The following is a 17,224-nucleotide window of genomic DNA, read 5'->3' on the forward strand; positions in this document are numbered from 1 at the left end:
GTTCAATAAACAAATAGTTAAAATTAAGTCACTTACATTTTTGACCCAATGACTGTTTTTGTTCTTTTTCAGCAGCAAAAATAGTTCCAAACAAAGATCACAGCATAACCAACACATCTCACAGGAACACTCAGCCGTGTTTCATTACTGAATGATTCAGCGTTTTGAACAAATCGGTTGAGTCAAAGATTCAATTACCCATTCATAAACTGCCTCATTCTGAATAAATCAGCGTTTGAATGAATGACTCATTGGCTGCGTCCCAATACCTCCCCTTACCCTAGATTTCTGCCCTAACCCTTGTTTTTGCGCGTTCTCGTGTAGGGGTAGGGTGTCCCAATACTCCAAAGAGCAAGGGGGAGTGCTATTCTCCCCTTAAAATCAACCCTCAAAACATAGTGCGGTCCGATGCAGGCTTAAAACGAAGTGGAAGATGAAATTACCCAGGATACCTTGCGAACTCAGCGAGCCGGTCAAATTTTTCAACTAAGATGGCGGACACCGCTGGAAAGGAACAATTTTATTTTAAGTATATTTTCGCAAATACGCATGTTAAAATGTCGAAATATGTTGGAATATGTTAGTTTGATGCGCACATCCAATGGACTGTTGAGTTTTCAACACTAATGTTAGAAAATATTTCACGAAGCTATCTGACGATGTTCATATGATATCTGCCGAGTGCTTCAAAAGCAAATCAAATATACATCTGATCTGGGTAAGTTAGTAAATCTAATTTTATTTTCGATTTTGGCTTCCAAGGATTATAAAAAGAAGATATGTGAGGTAAAATTATTCAAAACTAGCCGCGTTCGTCTAGCGCATCATCTTCCCTTCACAGCGCGCTGTCATTTCTCTCTAAACCCAAACCTAACGTCAGAATCAGCACTGAGCACAATCGGTGATTGTTGTAAAGTGCAGTGTCTGCGGTTTCTAAATTGCGGGACGTTGGTGGTAAAAACAGCTACTAAAAGCACAATGATCCGCGCAAGAGACGTTGCCCCGGTTCCCATGGCGGCGCGCGCGCGTTCGGAAACGGATTGCAACTAACGTTAGACAAGCAAACTTTGGGTTTTGTGTGCGCTTCTAAACGATTAGATACAAACAAATATATGGCAAAATTACCGGAAATGCGTCTTCTATATTCCACATGTCTTCTCTGTTGATTCATCAGATGTAGATAAACGAAAACAGCCCACACAACAGGCAACACAACAACTGGAACCGGCAATTTTATGAATGAAAATAGTAGTAGAAGTAGTAGACACTTTGACGCTGCACGTGACGTATTGAGGATTGCCGCGCTAATTTGCATATAGTGGTGTCCCATTTCATAGGGAAAGATCTTCAACTCCACTTCCCTCGTTGAGGGGACTTTACTTTCGAGGGCACTCAAAACCAAGTGGAAGTTTTAAGGGGGGAGAAATGGGACAGGGCCATTGACTCATTCATTAAGACGGTCGTCTGCCGCCACCTACTGGCGGTTTAATTTCAAAGTATCATTCTTTTCAACATTTCTTTTTTGTATATTCAAAAAATATTTAAAATAATCTCATACAGTTGTAACTGTTCAATGTAAATTCAAAAGGATCAAATTTAGCCTAAGTATTTGAAATGAAAGATGGAGCATACATTTAATAAAATTAGGGGGAAAATGCCTTTTATAAAGGTAAAAAAATATATTCTGTGTTTTCCAACAGTGATGTAATGAAACATTGACAATTTAAGTTTGAAGCGAGCTCCACTCACAAATATACTGTGGGAAACACTGTGATGGTCTACGAAAAATACTAATTTAATTATCTTATTATTAAAATACGTACATGATCAGGATTTTACCACCTCGTTTTGAGCCAGGAAAACCCCTGTTATGGATAAAAAAAATTGTATAGCTTCAGGCTTACAGAAAAAGTAGATTTGGGTCACTATTTAATAGGGCTGCCATCGACAAGATTTTCCTTGTCGACACTTAGTCATTCATTTAAGCCTATATCTGACTCATCGTCACTATTTTCTTTCCTCCGATCTCAAGGTGATGATACACAGGGCAACTTTTTGAGCAATGTTGCTGGGCAATCTTGCAGAGCAATTGTTGCTTGGGCACTTTCCCATTGAAAATGGGCAATACATTTCTATCTGGATAATTTAGATCGGTCGTGGGCCCTGTGTCTCCTCTGGTTGCCCGTTGACGGCAACATTGCTCAAAGTTGCCCTGTGTATCACCTTCAGTCTTCTCATATTATGAGAAGGGAACATACGTTTGTCTACATTGTCGGAGAGAAGTTAGCTCTGTCTTGCTCACAATGAAGCTGGCCTTTGAGAAGATGCGCTCGAATGGCATGAACGTGGAAGTTAAGTTAAACATGTCGTGCAATAAGTGTGGTACTACTTTAGCTTCTACACTCCACACAAACACTTGGATATTCGCCTTATTAGCGCACATTTATCTAGGTTGATGTTAACGATGGAGTGAGCAGCCATGTAAAGTGGCTTACATTAGGCTACTACTTGCATGTTGCAAGTCATGTTTGAGGTCCTGTTACCTTTTTGAGGTATTTCTCGAAATGTTCCCACACTTTGGATTTCCTGCCCGGCATATCACCGCATAAACCGTTTTAGTGATCTGTCACTGCATGACAATTCCTTTTGCCAATTCCTGCAGAGTTTTTGTTGTTGTTTTTCTACTACTAACTGACTGATCAAAATTTAGTCGAAGCCTCCTCTCGATGACTAACTTTTAGTCGACTGTTAGGGGCAGCCCTACTCTTTCAGGAGCTGGACATGCCCTGCTGAGTAAATGTCAGATCATACCTATTGGGTGACATTTAAGTGCTATGAAATAGTGTTTGAATTGTGAATTGGAGTTTGGGCGGAAGTGATAGTGGCATATATGTTTGCTTCACTGGATCACCTGGGTTTTATGGCTTTGACAGAGAGAGGGGGTGAGCCTGGGAGCGAACACTTTCTGTTGACCGCATCCGCACTCGCACTCGCGCACTTCCACGGAATTCTTATGACATGGTAACTGCAGTGCCTGTTGTACTTTTATGTGTCGAAGTCGAATAAAGGATTGAAATGAGATCGTCGAGTGGAACTGAGTTGCTGCGCGTCACAGTGTTTTCCGTCTCTCAGTGTTTAGCCCCTCGCGGCTGCAGGTTTTTGTTTTGCGTTGTCTACAGCCGCTATATTTAGTCAACAGAAATGTTTTAAACCAGAGTGTTGTTCTACGGAAACGAGCCGTTCACACGGATTTCGCGGATCACAACGGAACGCTTTGGATATCAGAGGAAATACGTAAATGTTTGGAGCACCGCTGTATTGGATGGCGGTTCATTCATTAACGTTACCACTCGGAGGATAAAGACCCGGCCACAATCAACGCAGCAACTGAAGCGGTATGTAGTAACTTGACAATTTGTGCTGTGTAAGTTGTTTGTTTGAACACAGTGTGAATAGGTTACTGCCGCTTGTCCATAGGGGATGTATTGTTGCTTGCCGGTGTTGTTTATTGTTGGTCTTTGGACGTGGTTTATGATGCAGCGGTGGATTGATTGAAGAAAAGATTGATTGATTGAACGGCGTGGTTCTTGGATGATTTGTGGTACATAGGGAAATGGCAACAAGTGGATCAAAATTGAATTTAAATGTCAATGGTTCAGAGATGGACGAACAAAGGAGAGAAATCAAACTCACTTCCAAGGCCTTGGTGAATAAAATTGAAACACTGCAAAAGGAACGTAGAAAAAATTTTCATAAAATTAAAGGTCTAATACAGACAATAAAGGATCTCATGCAAAAGGATGACAATGCCCCACAAGTGCGATCTCATCTTGAGAAAATGAGTCAAATGGTGGATGAAACTACTGCGTTACATGAGTCTGTGATTCCCATACTTCCTGAAGAGGAGCAGGAAAAGCAAAATGAATGGTTTGTAAATGTACTAAAATGCCACAATGGATTTATGGAGGATGCAAAAGGATGGCTTTCTGAACTGGGGAGACCAACAAGCAGTACTATTGCTCACGTTGTCACAAGTGATGCTCCCGTATCACAAAAGGAATCAATGCACAAGTTGGTTGAACCTCATGATGATAATGAGCCCAATGTTTCAAATCACGCTGAGCAAGATGTTCAAGCCTCCGTCACACAAGATGAAGTCAAACCTAGTGATAGTGTGTCAAACACAGGAAGCAAATGTTCTAATGGTAGGCAGAGCTCGGCTGGATCAAGGTCTAGTGTGTCAACAACATCATCAGCACGCATTAAAGCCGAGGCAGATATGGCTGCTCTCATTGCAAGACAAAGACTACTAAAAGACAAACATGCATTAGAAGAACAAGAGGAACAGCTAAGGAAAAAACGTGAAGAGTTTGAACTTGAAGTGGAAATAGCTGCATCAGTGGCTAAAGTGAATGTGCTGAGAGGCTCAGGAGGGTCTCGTGTTTCAAGTCATCTATCTGTGAAGTCCAATGGCATGAATTCTTATCTAGAAAGGGGACAAAGGAAAACCAAAACACTTAGTGCTGATGCAAAAACATTTGTGCCTGATAGGAATATCCCAATACTGGGACAGCCCAATCCACATTTCTTGGGTACAAAACCTCAAGTGAAAAATGTTATACAACCAGCACAATCTCAACTCACATCATCAGGACGTCCCGAAGCCATGGGACCTCAAGATACAGTACAGTCACGTCCACTGTTTCAGCACAGGAATCATCAATCGGCAACACTGGTGACAAGCAGCAGTGATCAAAATCAAATAATTACGGTTTTGGAAAAACAAAATGAAATAACTGCTTTATTGGTTCAGCAGCAATCTCTCATTTCTGCCTAAAAGAGACATTCAGGTTTTTGACGGCGATCCTTTGCAATATCATACCTTCATGAGGGCTTTTGAACACAGCATCGAAGAGAAGGCTGACAATCCTAAAGACTGCTTGTACTTCTTAGAACAGTACACCAGGGGGCAGCCAAGGGAGCTTGTCAGAAGCTGTCAACATGCGGCACAAGATAGAGGATATGCCAAGGCTAAGGCTTTGCTACAAGAGCATTTTGGTAATGCACAGAAAATTGCTTCAGCGTACATGGAAAAGGCTCTTTCATGGACACCAATAAGACCTGAAGATGTGAAATCTCTACAGGCATATAGTCTTTTTCTACGAGGATGTTGTAACGCCATGGAAGATGTTAGATATATGGAAGAGTTGAACATGCCTACCACTATGCTGACCATCGTAAAAAAGTTGCCCTACAAACATAGGGACAGATGGAGAACTGTGGCTTGTGAGTTGCAGGAAAGGAGTGGCCGGAGAGCCACATTTACAGATAATTGTTGGCTTCATTGAAAGACAAGTGAAGATCGCAAGTGATCCACTGTTCGGGGATATACAGGATACACCATCAACAACAGTAAACAGTAAGGAAATCTAGGTTTGAGCCTCGCTCTAGAGCCAAGGGGAGTAGCTTTGCTACCACCATTGCAACAGTGGGAAGGAAAGTTGAACCTGTAACAAAATTAAAAGAGGGAAGTTCAGCTGGTATGAAGGCTTGTATGTTTTGTGGAGGTGAGCACACATTGGATCTGTGCCGCCAGTTGGAAAAGAGGATGCATAATGAGAAGATTACTTTCTTAAAGACAGAGGGGGTGTGTTTTGGCTGTTTGTGCATTGGGCACATGAGCCGAGACTGTAGGAAGCGTCTCTCATGCAAAGTATGCAGTCTGAGGCACCCTACTGTACTCCACATTTATCCAAAAGAGAAAGAAATTAATTTAGTGCAAACCAAAAGAGAATCTGAGACAGCAGTGGGAAGTGCTCTGATCTCTGTTCAATCCAGTGGTCTCACTGGGGTCGGTGACCAAGACTGTACACTCTCCATAGTTCCAGTTCAAGTTAAACCTAGGAAAGGGCATAAGGTGTTGATTACATATGCCTTTTTGGATCCTGGGAGCTCAGCTTCATTCTGTACAGAGCGGCTGATGAACAAGCTGAATGTCAGGGGACGAAGAACTGGTATTCTCCTTCGGACTATGGGCCAGGAGAAGGTCGTTGGAAGCCATATTGTTTCAGATTTAGAAGTGGCTGAATTAGATAGTGATTGTTTTTGTGAACTGCCTGATATTTACACACAGAAAAGCATGCCAGTTCATCGAGGCAACATTCCTCGCCAGAAAGACCTCCAGCGATGGCCACATCTGAAACATGTCCATATAAGGGAGATTGATTCACATATAGACCTGCTGATTGGAACCAACGTTCCCAGAGCACTGGAGCCATGGCAAGTCGTTCGCAGCATGGAGGGGGGCCCATACGCAGTCAAAACAATGCTGGGCTGGACTGTAAATGGACCTCTTAGGGGCTATGAAAGTAGAGAAACTTCTTGTGGGCGGCCAGATGTCACTGTCAATAGGATCTCTATTGCAAACCTCAACGATCTGTGGAAACAGCAGCTAAAGGCAGATTTTCCTGAATGTAGTCAGGATGAGCAGATGGGGTTATCAAGAGAAGACTGTCAGTTCATGGAGTATGTTACAAAATCTGCTAAGTTGGTGGATGGCCATTATAGTGTTGGCTTACCTTTAAGAAAAAAGGATGTAAATATGCCAAACAATAGAAGAGTTGCTGAACAGCGTGCTATGTGTCTCACAAGGAGGTTTGAAAAGGATGCCCTGTTTCATGCTGATTACACAGCATTTATGAATGACATCATCTCCAAGGGCTATGCAGAGAAGGTACCAACTGAGAATCTGGATCGGAGCGACCGCAGGGTATGGTATATACCACATCATGGTGTATATCACCCGAAGAAAGGAAAGATCAGGGTCGTTTTTGACTGCGGTGCTACATTCCAGGGAACATCTTTGAATGCTCAGCTCCTACAGGGACCCGATCTAACCAGCATGCTAATTGGAGTCATGACCAGATTCAGAAAGGAGCCTGTTGTACTCATGGCAGACATCGAGGCTATGTTTCACCAAGTCAGAGTACCAGCTGAGGATTCGGATCTGTTGAGGTTTCTCTGGTGGCCGGATGGAGACCATAAGCAGAGCCTGGTGGAGCACAGAATGGTTGCGCATCTGTTCGGAGCAACATCTTCGCCAAGTTGTGCAAGCTTTGCTCTCAAAGTGTGCGGAAGATAATCGGGAGCAATTCAGCTCCAAAGTAATAGAAACAGTCCTGCACAATTTCTATGTGGATGATTGCCTTACATCAGTGGCTTCTGAGGAGGAGGCGATAGCACTCTACCAAGACCTTCGTGCCCTTTGTTCGAAAGGGGGCTTTCAACTCATGAAGTGGATCAGCAACAGACGTGCCGTGCTGGCAGCTATACCAGCAACAGAGAGAGTAAAAGAGGTTAAGGATTTGGATTTGGACAATGACTCACTTCCTGTAGAAAGAGCATTGGGCGTACAGTGGTGTGTTCAGTCCGACACTTCTAAATTCAAAGTCCTCATCAAAGATCGACCCTTAACCAGAAGAGGGATCCTCTCCACGGTCAGTTCAATCTATGACCCCTTAGGAATCTTGGCACCTGTGGTCTTATCTGCCAAAAAGATCCTTCAAGACTTGTGCAGAAAGGACCTTGGTTGGGATGACCTCATACCAGACTTGTCTGCACAGGAGTGGAGAAGTTGGCTGAAAGAGCTCTGGCAGCTCGAAAAGTTTGAAGTTGACAGATGCCTAAAACCAATGGATTTTGGGGAAGTGATTTCTGCTCAGTTGCATCACTTTGCTGATGCATGTGAGAGTGGCTACGGAACAGTGACTTACCTGTTATTAAACAACATAGACAGACAAGTTCACTGTGCTTTCATAATGGGTAAAGCTAGAGTGGCTCCATTAAAACCAATCACCATCCCTCGTATGGAGGCTGCCATGGTTGCAGGTCGAATGGATGAGCTGTGGAGGAAGGAGCTGCAGATGCAACTTCAGGACTCAATTTTTTGGACTGATAGTACTTCCGTACTGAAGTACATCAGCAATGAGACCACAAGGTTTCGTACCTTTGTAGCTAACCGGGTTTCAAAGATACTGAGTGTATCAAATCCATCGCAGTGGAGATATGTTAACACCACAAGCAATCCTGCTGATTTAGCCTCCAGGGGAGTAAAGGTGACATCACTCCTGAAAGATAACACATGGGTGTCTGGACCTAAGTTCCTTGTTGGGCCTGAAGAAGGGTGGCCTGAAAACCCAGATGGCTCTATGAGAATCCTGCCAGATGACCCTGAGGTCAAGATGAGTTTGATTGTGAATGCCGTGCAGGCTGAAGAGAAGATCGATGCAGTCACTCGCTTGACTAATTACTTCTCCTCTTGGATCTGTCTGAAGAAGATGGTTGGTTGGTTCCTTAAGCTGAAGAGTCTATTACTGTACTTCAGTCAGAAGAGGAAGCAAATGAGCATGACTCTTGCTCATTCTGGCTTGGATAAGGACCAACAAGGAAAATAAATAGAAAAGGAGATGCAGAATATCAAGGCTCAAACTGGTAGTGGTCTTCTTTCAGTTGATGAACTCAGAAGAGCTGAGATGGAGATTATTAAGTTTTGTCAGAGAAGGAGGTTTCCAGGAGAGTTCAACAGCTTGCAAAAGGGAGAAAGTGTGAAAGGAACTAGTCACATTTACAAGCTCAATCCAATACTTGAAGATGGTGTTCTGAGAGTTGGAGGACGACTTAGCAGAGCGGCCATGCCGGAAGAATCGAAGCATCCTGCTATATTGACAAAAGATTTACACATTTCTGACAATTCTTCAGCACATACATCAGGAGGTGGGACACAGTGGTCGTAATCACATGCTAGCTAGCCTGCGCCAAAGATATTGGATCCTTGGGGCTAGTGTGGCTATAAGGAAAACCCTGTCTAAATGTATTGTCTGTCGACGACTGCATGCAGCTCCAGGGCAGCAGCAGATGGCAGATTTACCCCGCGATAGAGTTTCTCCAGATGAACCTCCATTCACTCGGGTTGGAGTTGACTACTTCGGACCTTTTGAAGTTAAGCGAGGAAGGAGTACATTGAAGAGGTATGGGGTTCTCTTCACATGCCTTTCCATAAGAGCAATCCACATCGAAGTTGCATCGTCCTTGGACACAGATTCCTTTATTAATGCTCTTCGATGCTTTACAGCAAGACGTGGACAAGTATTAGAGCTGCGCTCAGACAATGGAACCAACTTTGTCGGTGCAGAGAGAGAATTGAGAGAGGCAATGGAAGGTTGGAATCTTGCTTTAATCAACAACACTCTCCTTCAGAAAGGAATTAAGTGGGTTTTCAATCCTCCCACAGGATCACATCATGGAGGGGTGTGGGAAAGGTTGATAAGGTCTGTGAGGAAGGTCCTGAATTCTACCCTGAAGTTGCAGACCCTTGATGAGGAAAGTCTTCACACAGTTCTCTGTGAAGCTGAGGCTTTTATTAACAGCCGTCCTATTACTAAGGCATCCACTGATCCCAACGACTTGGAACCACTAACCCCTAACCATCTGTTGCTACTCAAGATCATGCCATCTTTGCCACCGGGTCAGTTCAAAAAGGAGGACATCTACGCTCGTCGCAGATGGAAACAAGTTCAGTACATCTGACTTGTTTTGGAAACGTTGGATTAAGGAATACTTGCCTCTTCTTCAGGAGCGTCAGAAGTGGTCTGGTGTCAACCGCAACTTCCTTACTGGAGATATTGTACTCATAGTTGACGACTCAGCACCTCGCAACTCATGGCTTACAGGAAGGATTGTGCAAACTATCTCTGACAGAAGAGGACTTGTTCGTCAAGTGCGAATTAGGACAAAGACCAGCTATTTGGACAGACCTATTACTAAGATTTGTCTTTTACAGGAAGTAGAGGAGCCATGAGGATATCCAACTGACCTTTGCACTTCATAGACTTTGACTTTAAACTTGACTGTCATACGGGCCTTTTTTCTTTTACATGACTGACTCTGATTGTGAAGATTATTCTTTACAAAGACAAAGGACTCTGTCTCTTTATTTCGTTTGGTCTAAAGAAGAAAGGACACTTTTAAACGGACTGTCTTATCCTAAAAAAAAAAAAAAAAATGTGTGTTGATCTCCTACATAATGTCCAGTTGTATAATTATTGTGTTAAAATAATTAGGGGCCGGAATGTAGGAGCCAGCGTAAGTCTCACATGTGTTCTATGTCTCATTCATAATATTCACAGCACTCGTATTGTAGGTGGTGGGCGTGTCCACCGGAGTTTGGGCGGAAGTGATAGTGGCCTATATGTTTGCTTCACTGGATCACCTGGGTTTTATGGCTTTGACAGAGAGAGGGGGTGAGCCTGGGAGCGAACACTTTCTGTTGACCGCATCCGCACTCGCACTCGCGCACTTCCACGGAATTCTTATGACATGGTAACTGCAGTGCCTGTTGTACTTTTATGTGTCGAAGTCGAATAAAGGATTGAAATGAGATCGTCGAGTGGAACTGAGTTGCTGCGCGTCACAGTGTTTTCCGTCTCTCAGTGTTTAGCCCCTCGCGGCTGCAGGTTTTTGTTTTGCGTTGTCTACAGCCGCTATAACGCCTGTAAAAGAATGTTGTGAATTCTTGTTCGCCAGTGTTTCAGCGCGACAAGCGCGTTGTGGTGGAAAGAGCGCGTCTATGGAGTTATGTCTTCATGACAAGCACAGCCAAGTTCGCTTGAGCATTCGCAGCTTTTTGTGCCATTGTAAGTTGAAATGTTTATTTTGTGTATTCATGAATGTCAGTCACGTGACCCCTTACGTCATCTGCTCTTTTTCCAGTTGACTGCCACCATCTTGAGTACCTGAAAAGCATTAGCTATCTAGCTTGCTACGATTTAGAGCTTCATATGGATACAGTAAATGGCTACGAAAACAACATTTCGCACCTAGATTACCATGAAAAGAAATGCTACTTTCAAAAAATATCATCGTTAGGGTGTGATCCTTACGTGATACCTGATGCGTAGTAGCTACTTCCAGCCTCTGACATTTGACAAGCAGATTTTCTCTCAATTTTCTCTTTGTTTCACTTTATACATAACCAACTTTGTTTATGTAAACCTTGTGTGTATTTGACAGTATTAGCGCAATAAGACTAGAAAGATAACTTAGTTCAGTAACCAGGCGCTGTTGTTAGACAGGCTTAGTGCATGTACGCTTCGGGTGTATGCGCTCAGAAAAGCGCACGTAAGAACCGCGCATCAACACGTGAATGACTTGTTTAACCGGCGGCAAGGCTTTAAAGCACATGCAAATAATTAACTTTTGTGAACTACAGTGTCCCTTCCTCTGCGCTAACATTTGATGTGAATATACGTCGCGTTGTAGCCTATGCTAAGACGGAGGCGCCAGAAATGCAACTGATATAATGCACGATACTACGGCATTTCTTCAAAAGCAGATCGTGGAGATATTTTAATCGTCCACGATCATAAATCGTGATATCGCACACCCCTAAGCTAGCGTTAGCTCATTAACAATATATTTACATCCACTCACCACAGACAAAATGAACACTGCACAGAGAGTTTGCACACACAAACCACTGTTATAACATAAAAGCAAGCAGGCTACTGCCTGCATGGTTTGGCATGATATGACTGAAGGAATTTGACTGAATGGGCGCAAAGTGCGCTCCCTTAATCATTCCTAAAAAGCTGACATCAGTTCATCGCGATCTCACACATTTGTTATCAACAATGAAGCTGACTGCACAATAATTCTTTCATAATATATACACTTTGTTTGTTATAATTAGAGGATTTTCCAGCATACAGAATTCAGCTCTGAACAAAAAGTCCGTTTTGAGCGGTGAGGGGAGTCTATCTAATCTAAATGCTTCTGATTGGCCTTTGCGTTCAAAAAATCAACACATATGTCTGTGATTGGCTAAATCGCTCAATTCTGCAAATATGTTATAAAAAGAAACTCTGGCCTGTAAATCGTTTCTATTTTGTAATGTTCCAAAATGTATTGGTTTTTATGTTTTATTCATAGATTTTTCTAGTTTGCGGGAGTCCCGCGAATCGTTTTATTCTCCGCAACCCGCACACACAGAGTGAGTGCATTACCACCCGCGCCCGCACTCGGCCATCAAATCTAGTCCCGCGCCGCACTCTTTTGCGTTGGGAGTGCACGTCTCTAGATCAAGGCCCGACCCGGCCCGAGGATAGTGACGGGAAATATCGGCCCGACCCGACCAAGTTCGGGCTCGGGCAGATAATCTAAGCTCTAGTTCCTTTGCGACTGACGTATCGATCTTGCCGAATCAGGTACTCAAGATGGCGGAAGACAAGTTTTAGAAGTGAGTGACGTCAGTGAGGAGACGTTGGTGATGACATCATCTGATATTCATGTATATATACTGAACAAAATGATAAACGCAACACTTTTGTTTTTGCCCCCAATTTTCATGAGCTGAACTCAACGATCTAAGACTTTTTCTAAGTACACAAAAGGCCTATTTTCTCAAGTATTGTTCACAAATCTGTCTAAATCTGTGTTAGTAAGCACTTCTCCTTTGCCGAGATAATCCATCCACCTCACAGGTGTGGCATATCAAGATGCTGATTAGACAGCATGATTATTGCACAGGTAAATGGACTGCATTTATATAGTGCTTTCACAGACCCAATGGCCACCAAAGCACTTTACATTTTCATTTTCACACACTCATTAATGGTGTCAGCCATACAAGGCGCCATCCAGCTGGGGTTAGGTGTCTCATGGACACCTCGACACTTGGTCAGGTGGAACCGGGGATTGAACCACCAACCTTTCGGTTCGCAGACAACCTAGATGAACCACTGAGCCACTGCCGCCCAGGTCTGCCTTAGGCTAAAGGCCACTCTAAAATGTGCAGTTTTATCACACAGCACAATGCCACAGATGTCACAAGTTTTGAGGGAGCATGCAATTGGCATGCTGACTGCAGGAATATCCACCAGAGCTGTTGCCCGTGAATTGAATGTTCATTTCTCTACCATAAGCCGTCTCTAAAGGCGTTTCAGAGAATTTGGCAGTACATTCAACTGGCCTCACCACCGCAGACCATGTGTAACCACACCAGCCTAGGACCTCCACATCCAGCATCTTCACCTCTAAGATCGTCTGAGACCAGCCACCCAGACAGCTGCTGCAACAATCGGTTTGCATAACCAAAGAATTTCTGCACAAACTGTCCGAAACCGTCTCAGGGAAGCTCATCTGCATGCTCGTCGTCCTCATCGGGTTCTCGACCTGACTGCAGTCCGTCGTCGTAACCGACTTGAGTGGATAAATGCTCACATTCGATGGCGTCTGGCACTTTGGAGAGGTGTTCTCTTCACGAATGAATCCCGGGTTTCACTGTACAGGGCAGATGGCAGACAGTGTGTATGGTGTCGTGTGGGTGAGCGGTTTGCTGATGTCAACGTTGTGGATCAAGTGACCCATAGTGGCAGTGGGGTTATGGTATGGGCAGGCGTATGTTATGGACAACGAACACGGGTGCATTTTATTGATGGCATTTTGAATGCACAGAGATACAGTGACGAGATCCTTAAGGCCCATTGTTGTGCCATTCATCCACGACCACCACCTCATGTTGCAGCATGATCATGCACGGCCCCATGTTGCAATGATCTGTACACAATTCCTGGAAGCTGAAAACATCCCAGTTCTTGCATGGTCAGCATACTCACCGGACTTATCACCCATTGAGCATGTTTGGGATGCTCTGGATCGACGTATACAACAGTGTGTTCCAGGTCCTGCCAATATCCAGCAACTTCGCACAGCCATTGAAGAGGAGTGGACCAACATTCCACAGGCCACAATCAACAACCTGATCAACTCTATGCCAAGAAGATGTTGCACTGCGTAAGGCAAATGGTGGTTACACCAGATTCTGACAGGATGCGTTTCGTTGATTTTAACAACCTGCTAGAAAAGTTCTTCAGTTTGCCTGTGCTCCTTTTCAGCTTCAATGCAAAACATTAAAAGCTATGGTTGGGACTGTCATATCATTATAATTGTATATACTATTGTAATACAATTTGGGTTTAGTTGCATTCTTCAGCAACCATTGAGTTGATTGACCTTCTAGCAAAGCGGTTCAGTTTAACGGTAATTCGCTTCAGCGCGCGCAGCTCAAACAGTAATGATGTAATTTGAAACAGTAAGCCTAATATTAAAGATGTTTTCTATTACTGTATGTGGCGAGCAGGCCGAGGGACGTGAGAACGGCGTGAGGCCGGTGGGGTGAGTGATAATGAATGACACCTGTGAGACGCACTGGTCTCGCATCTCTCACGGGCGACTGCTGTCACATACTAAAACACCATCAAAACACAGGTTCAGGCCTGTTCCTCTCTCAATCTTCACTGTCGTCGCTCCTCCTTTATGCTTCCACTCCTCCGTGAGAGATGTGAGACCGGTGCGTCTCACAGGTGTCATTCATTATCACTCACGCCACCGGCCTCACGCCGTTCTCTCACGTCCTTTGGCCTCGTCCTGCTCGCCACACTAAAATTAAAAATGCTAATTTTTTTTCAAAAACATTGATGCGTTATTATTAACTAGCTCTTTTTTGTTCTCGTATTATTTTCATCAACAATATGGTTTGTTTAAAGTAATTTCCTTATTGTCCGTGCGGAGGCGATTCCATTTTATTTATCCATGGCACATGCATTTTGTTTCTTGATATGCAGCCCAGTGTTATCCAATGACTTGTTTGCATTATTTAGGAATTTTATAAAAATTTGTTAAGCAATAGATTAACTAACATGAACTAACAGAGAGCAATAGCCTTTGTTAATGTTGGTTAATAAAATATTTGTGGTCATGTTAGTTCACAGTGCATTAATTAATGTTAACAGATAACTTTGGATCTTAAAAATGTCTTTATAAAATGTTGAGCTTAACATTAACTAAGATTAATAAATGTTGTAGAAGTATTGTTCATTAATTGTTGGTTCATGTTAACTAATGCTAACAAAATGAAACCTTATTATAAAGCGTTACCATTTTTTAATAAAGAAAGTTGGCCAATCAAGTGTAAAATTAATTATAAAAGTTAAGGAATCTTACACTGGTTCAAAGTAGGCTACTGTATTGTATATGTTTGATTTATGTTGAAGTCTTTGGGACCTGGCTTTTAATGGTAAGCCTTTTGTTTGTTATACAGGCTATCAAAGTATATACATTTTAGACAATTTTATCAATTTAGATTTATCTGCCAATATATCGGTTATCAACTTTCAATTGTGAAGAATTATGGGTTATCGGTATCGGCCAAAACTTTCATATCGGTGCATCCCTACATTTAAGCACTCAAGTTAAATCTCACGTCAGATGCAATTGAACTGTTTTCCCGCTCTGTTTAGGCCGCTCGTACAGCGTGTTTTCCCAGAGAATGCTGAACCAGTGCCTGGAGTCTCTGGTGCAGAAGATCCAGAGTGGTGTCGTCATCAATTTTGAGAAGACTGGACCTGATCCTCCACCTACTGAAGGTAAAGGAGGACCAGGCTTTTGTAGTTTTCAGAAGTATTGCAGTAAAGCACCTATTAATGATAAATCTAATTATTAATTGATCATAAATACAATGAAACCGTAATATTGTGAAATATAAATGTTTTGTAACTATGTAAAATTAACTGTCACTTTTGATCAATTTAGTGCTCCTTGCTGAAAAAAAGTATTAATTTCTTTCCCAAAACAAAGAAAAAAAATCGTACCCCAAACATTTGAACGGTAGTGTATCCTTTACAAAAATTTAAACCAAGCCATTATTAATGACACTACTGTTTGTTTATTCCAGATGGTCCAGCAGAGATGAAATATGGACCTCAATCATGGCACAGTTGTCATAAGTTGATCTATGTCAGACCCAACCCTAAAACTGGTGTTCCTGTTGGCCATTGGCCTATCCCAGAGTCCTTTTGGCCTGACCAGAACTCTCCTACTTTGGTACGAGAAAAACATGTTTCAATTTGTGTATGCTGTACCATCTGTTCAGTCCTTTTTATATCTAATGTAATGTGTATATGCTCTAGGTTTTTCTAGTGTAATGTAAATGATTGTATACAAGTAATTGAAATATAATTTTTATTATGACTATTGTACATTTTATTACTCTTGAGTTTGCCATGAACATAAACTTTGATGCTGGTATGTTGTTAAATGATAAAAACTGTATTTTTTTCTAAACTTGTAAGTGTGCTGTCTGCTCAGTTGCCTGTGTTCCTCTGCAGCCTCCACGTGCATCTCACCCACAAGTAAAGTTTTCATGTGTGGATTCAGAGCCCATGGTGGTTGATAAAGTGCCCTTTGACAAGTACGAGCTAGAGCCTTCCCCGCTCACTCAGTATATACTGGAGAGGAAATCACCGCACACCTGCTGGCAGGTACTGCTAGAATCAATATTTTAGTGCCATACATGCTAATCGGGGAACATGTATGTTCACTCAGGGTACTTTCACACTTGGTTCGATTGCCTGGTCTGAGCTGGAGTTTGATTGCTCCCCCCTACCCTCGCTGGATTGTTCACATTATAGTATTTGTGTCTGAACTGTGGTGCATTTTCATAATCAAAGCAGCAGCTGTTTACCCCTGTTGCTTAGTCAGGAAAATGAGTGAGAACTAGTTAATTTTGTCAACTTTTATTTCATCTTAGTCTGTTTGTCTAGTAACTTTTTTTTGTTCCACCATGCTGCATAATGGTTAAACTGAAAAGGATTATTTTGTGCAAAATTATAATCGCAAAGATTGTTGTCATTTGAGAAATGTATTTTTTAGGGCCAGGACTCGATTAAATTTTTTTATCTAATTAATTAGAGGCTTTGTAATTAATTAATCGAAATTAATCGCATTTTAATTGCATAAATATTTGACCTGAGAACAGGGAGAAGTAATTTTTCACATGGATTTTTAGTATACCATTGAATAATGACTGAATACATAAGCTTAAGCAACAAAATATTGTTTATTTTTGTTCAACCAAGTCCAGCAGACCAGTGCAATTTTGACCATTAAGTGTAGCAGTAGCATATTGCTACACTACACTAATAGCAATAGCTAATTATTCCTTGTTGCATAGCTTGCACACAACCATGCTCTTATCGACGCTTCCATCCGTTCGTTTTTTATAACAAAATGTCCCATCCACGGGGCCAACCAAAGCGGTCTCGTCAGCTTCTTCGTTCATGTTCACTGTGGTTTGTTGTTGTCTGAAGTCATCATGAACGCTAGTTGGTGC

General features: G+C 42.5%; 1 protein-coding gene across 2 annotated transcripts in view; it reads left to right on the top strand.

Moving 5' to 3' along the window:
• Nucleotides 1–17,224, top strand: part of ints6 (integrator complex subunit 6) — a 30,851-nt gene that overhangs the window by 7,085 nt on the left and 6,542 nt on the right. For both annotated transcript variants that reach the window (XM_056251931.1, XM_056251932.1), the window contains exons 6-8: nucleotides 15,354–15,479; nucleotides 15,788–15,936; nucleotides 16,221–16,373. In XM_056251931.1, coding sequence (XP_056107906.1) covers nucleotides 15,354–15,479; nucleotides 15,788–15,936; nucleotides 16,221–16,373 — 428 coding nt within the window. The remainder of the gene's footprint in view (nucleotides 1–15,353; nucleotides 15,480–15,787; nucleotides 15,937–16,220; nucleotides 16,374–17,224) is intronic.

This window comes from Rhinichthys klamathensis, unplaced genomic scaffold, assembly GCF_029890125.1.
Source record: "Rhinichthys klamathensis goyatoka isolate OS25496 unplaced genomic scaffold, OSU_Roscu_1.1 h1tg000090l_1, whole genome shotgun sequence".
Lineage (NCBI taxonomy): Eukaryota > Metazoa > Chordata > Actinopteri > Cypriniformes > Leuciscidae > Rhinichthys > Rhinichthys klamathensis.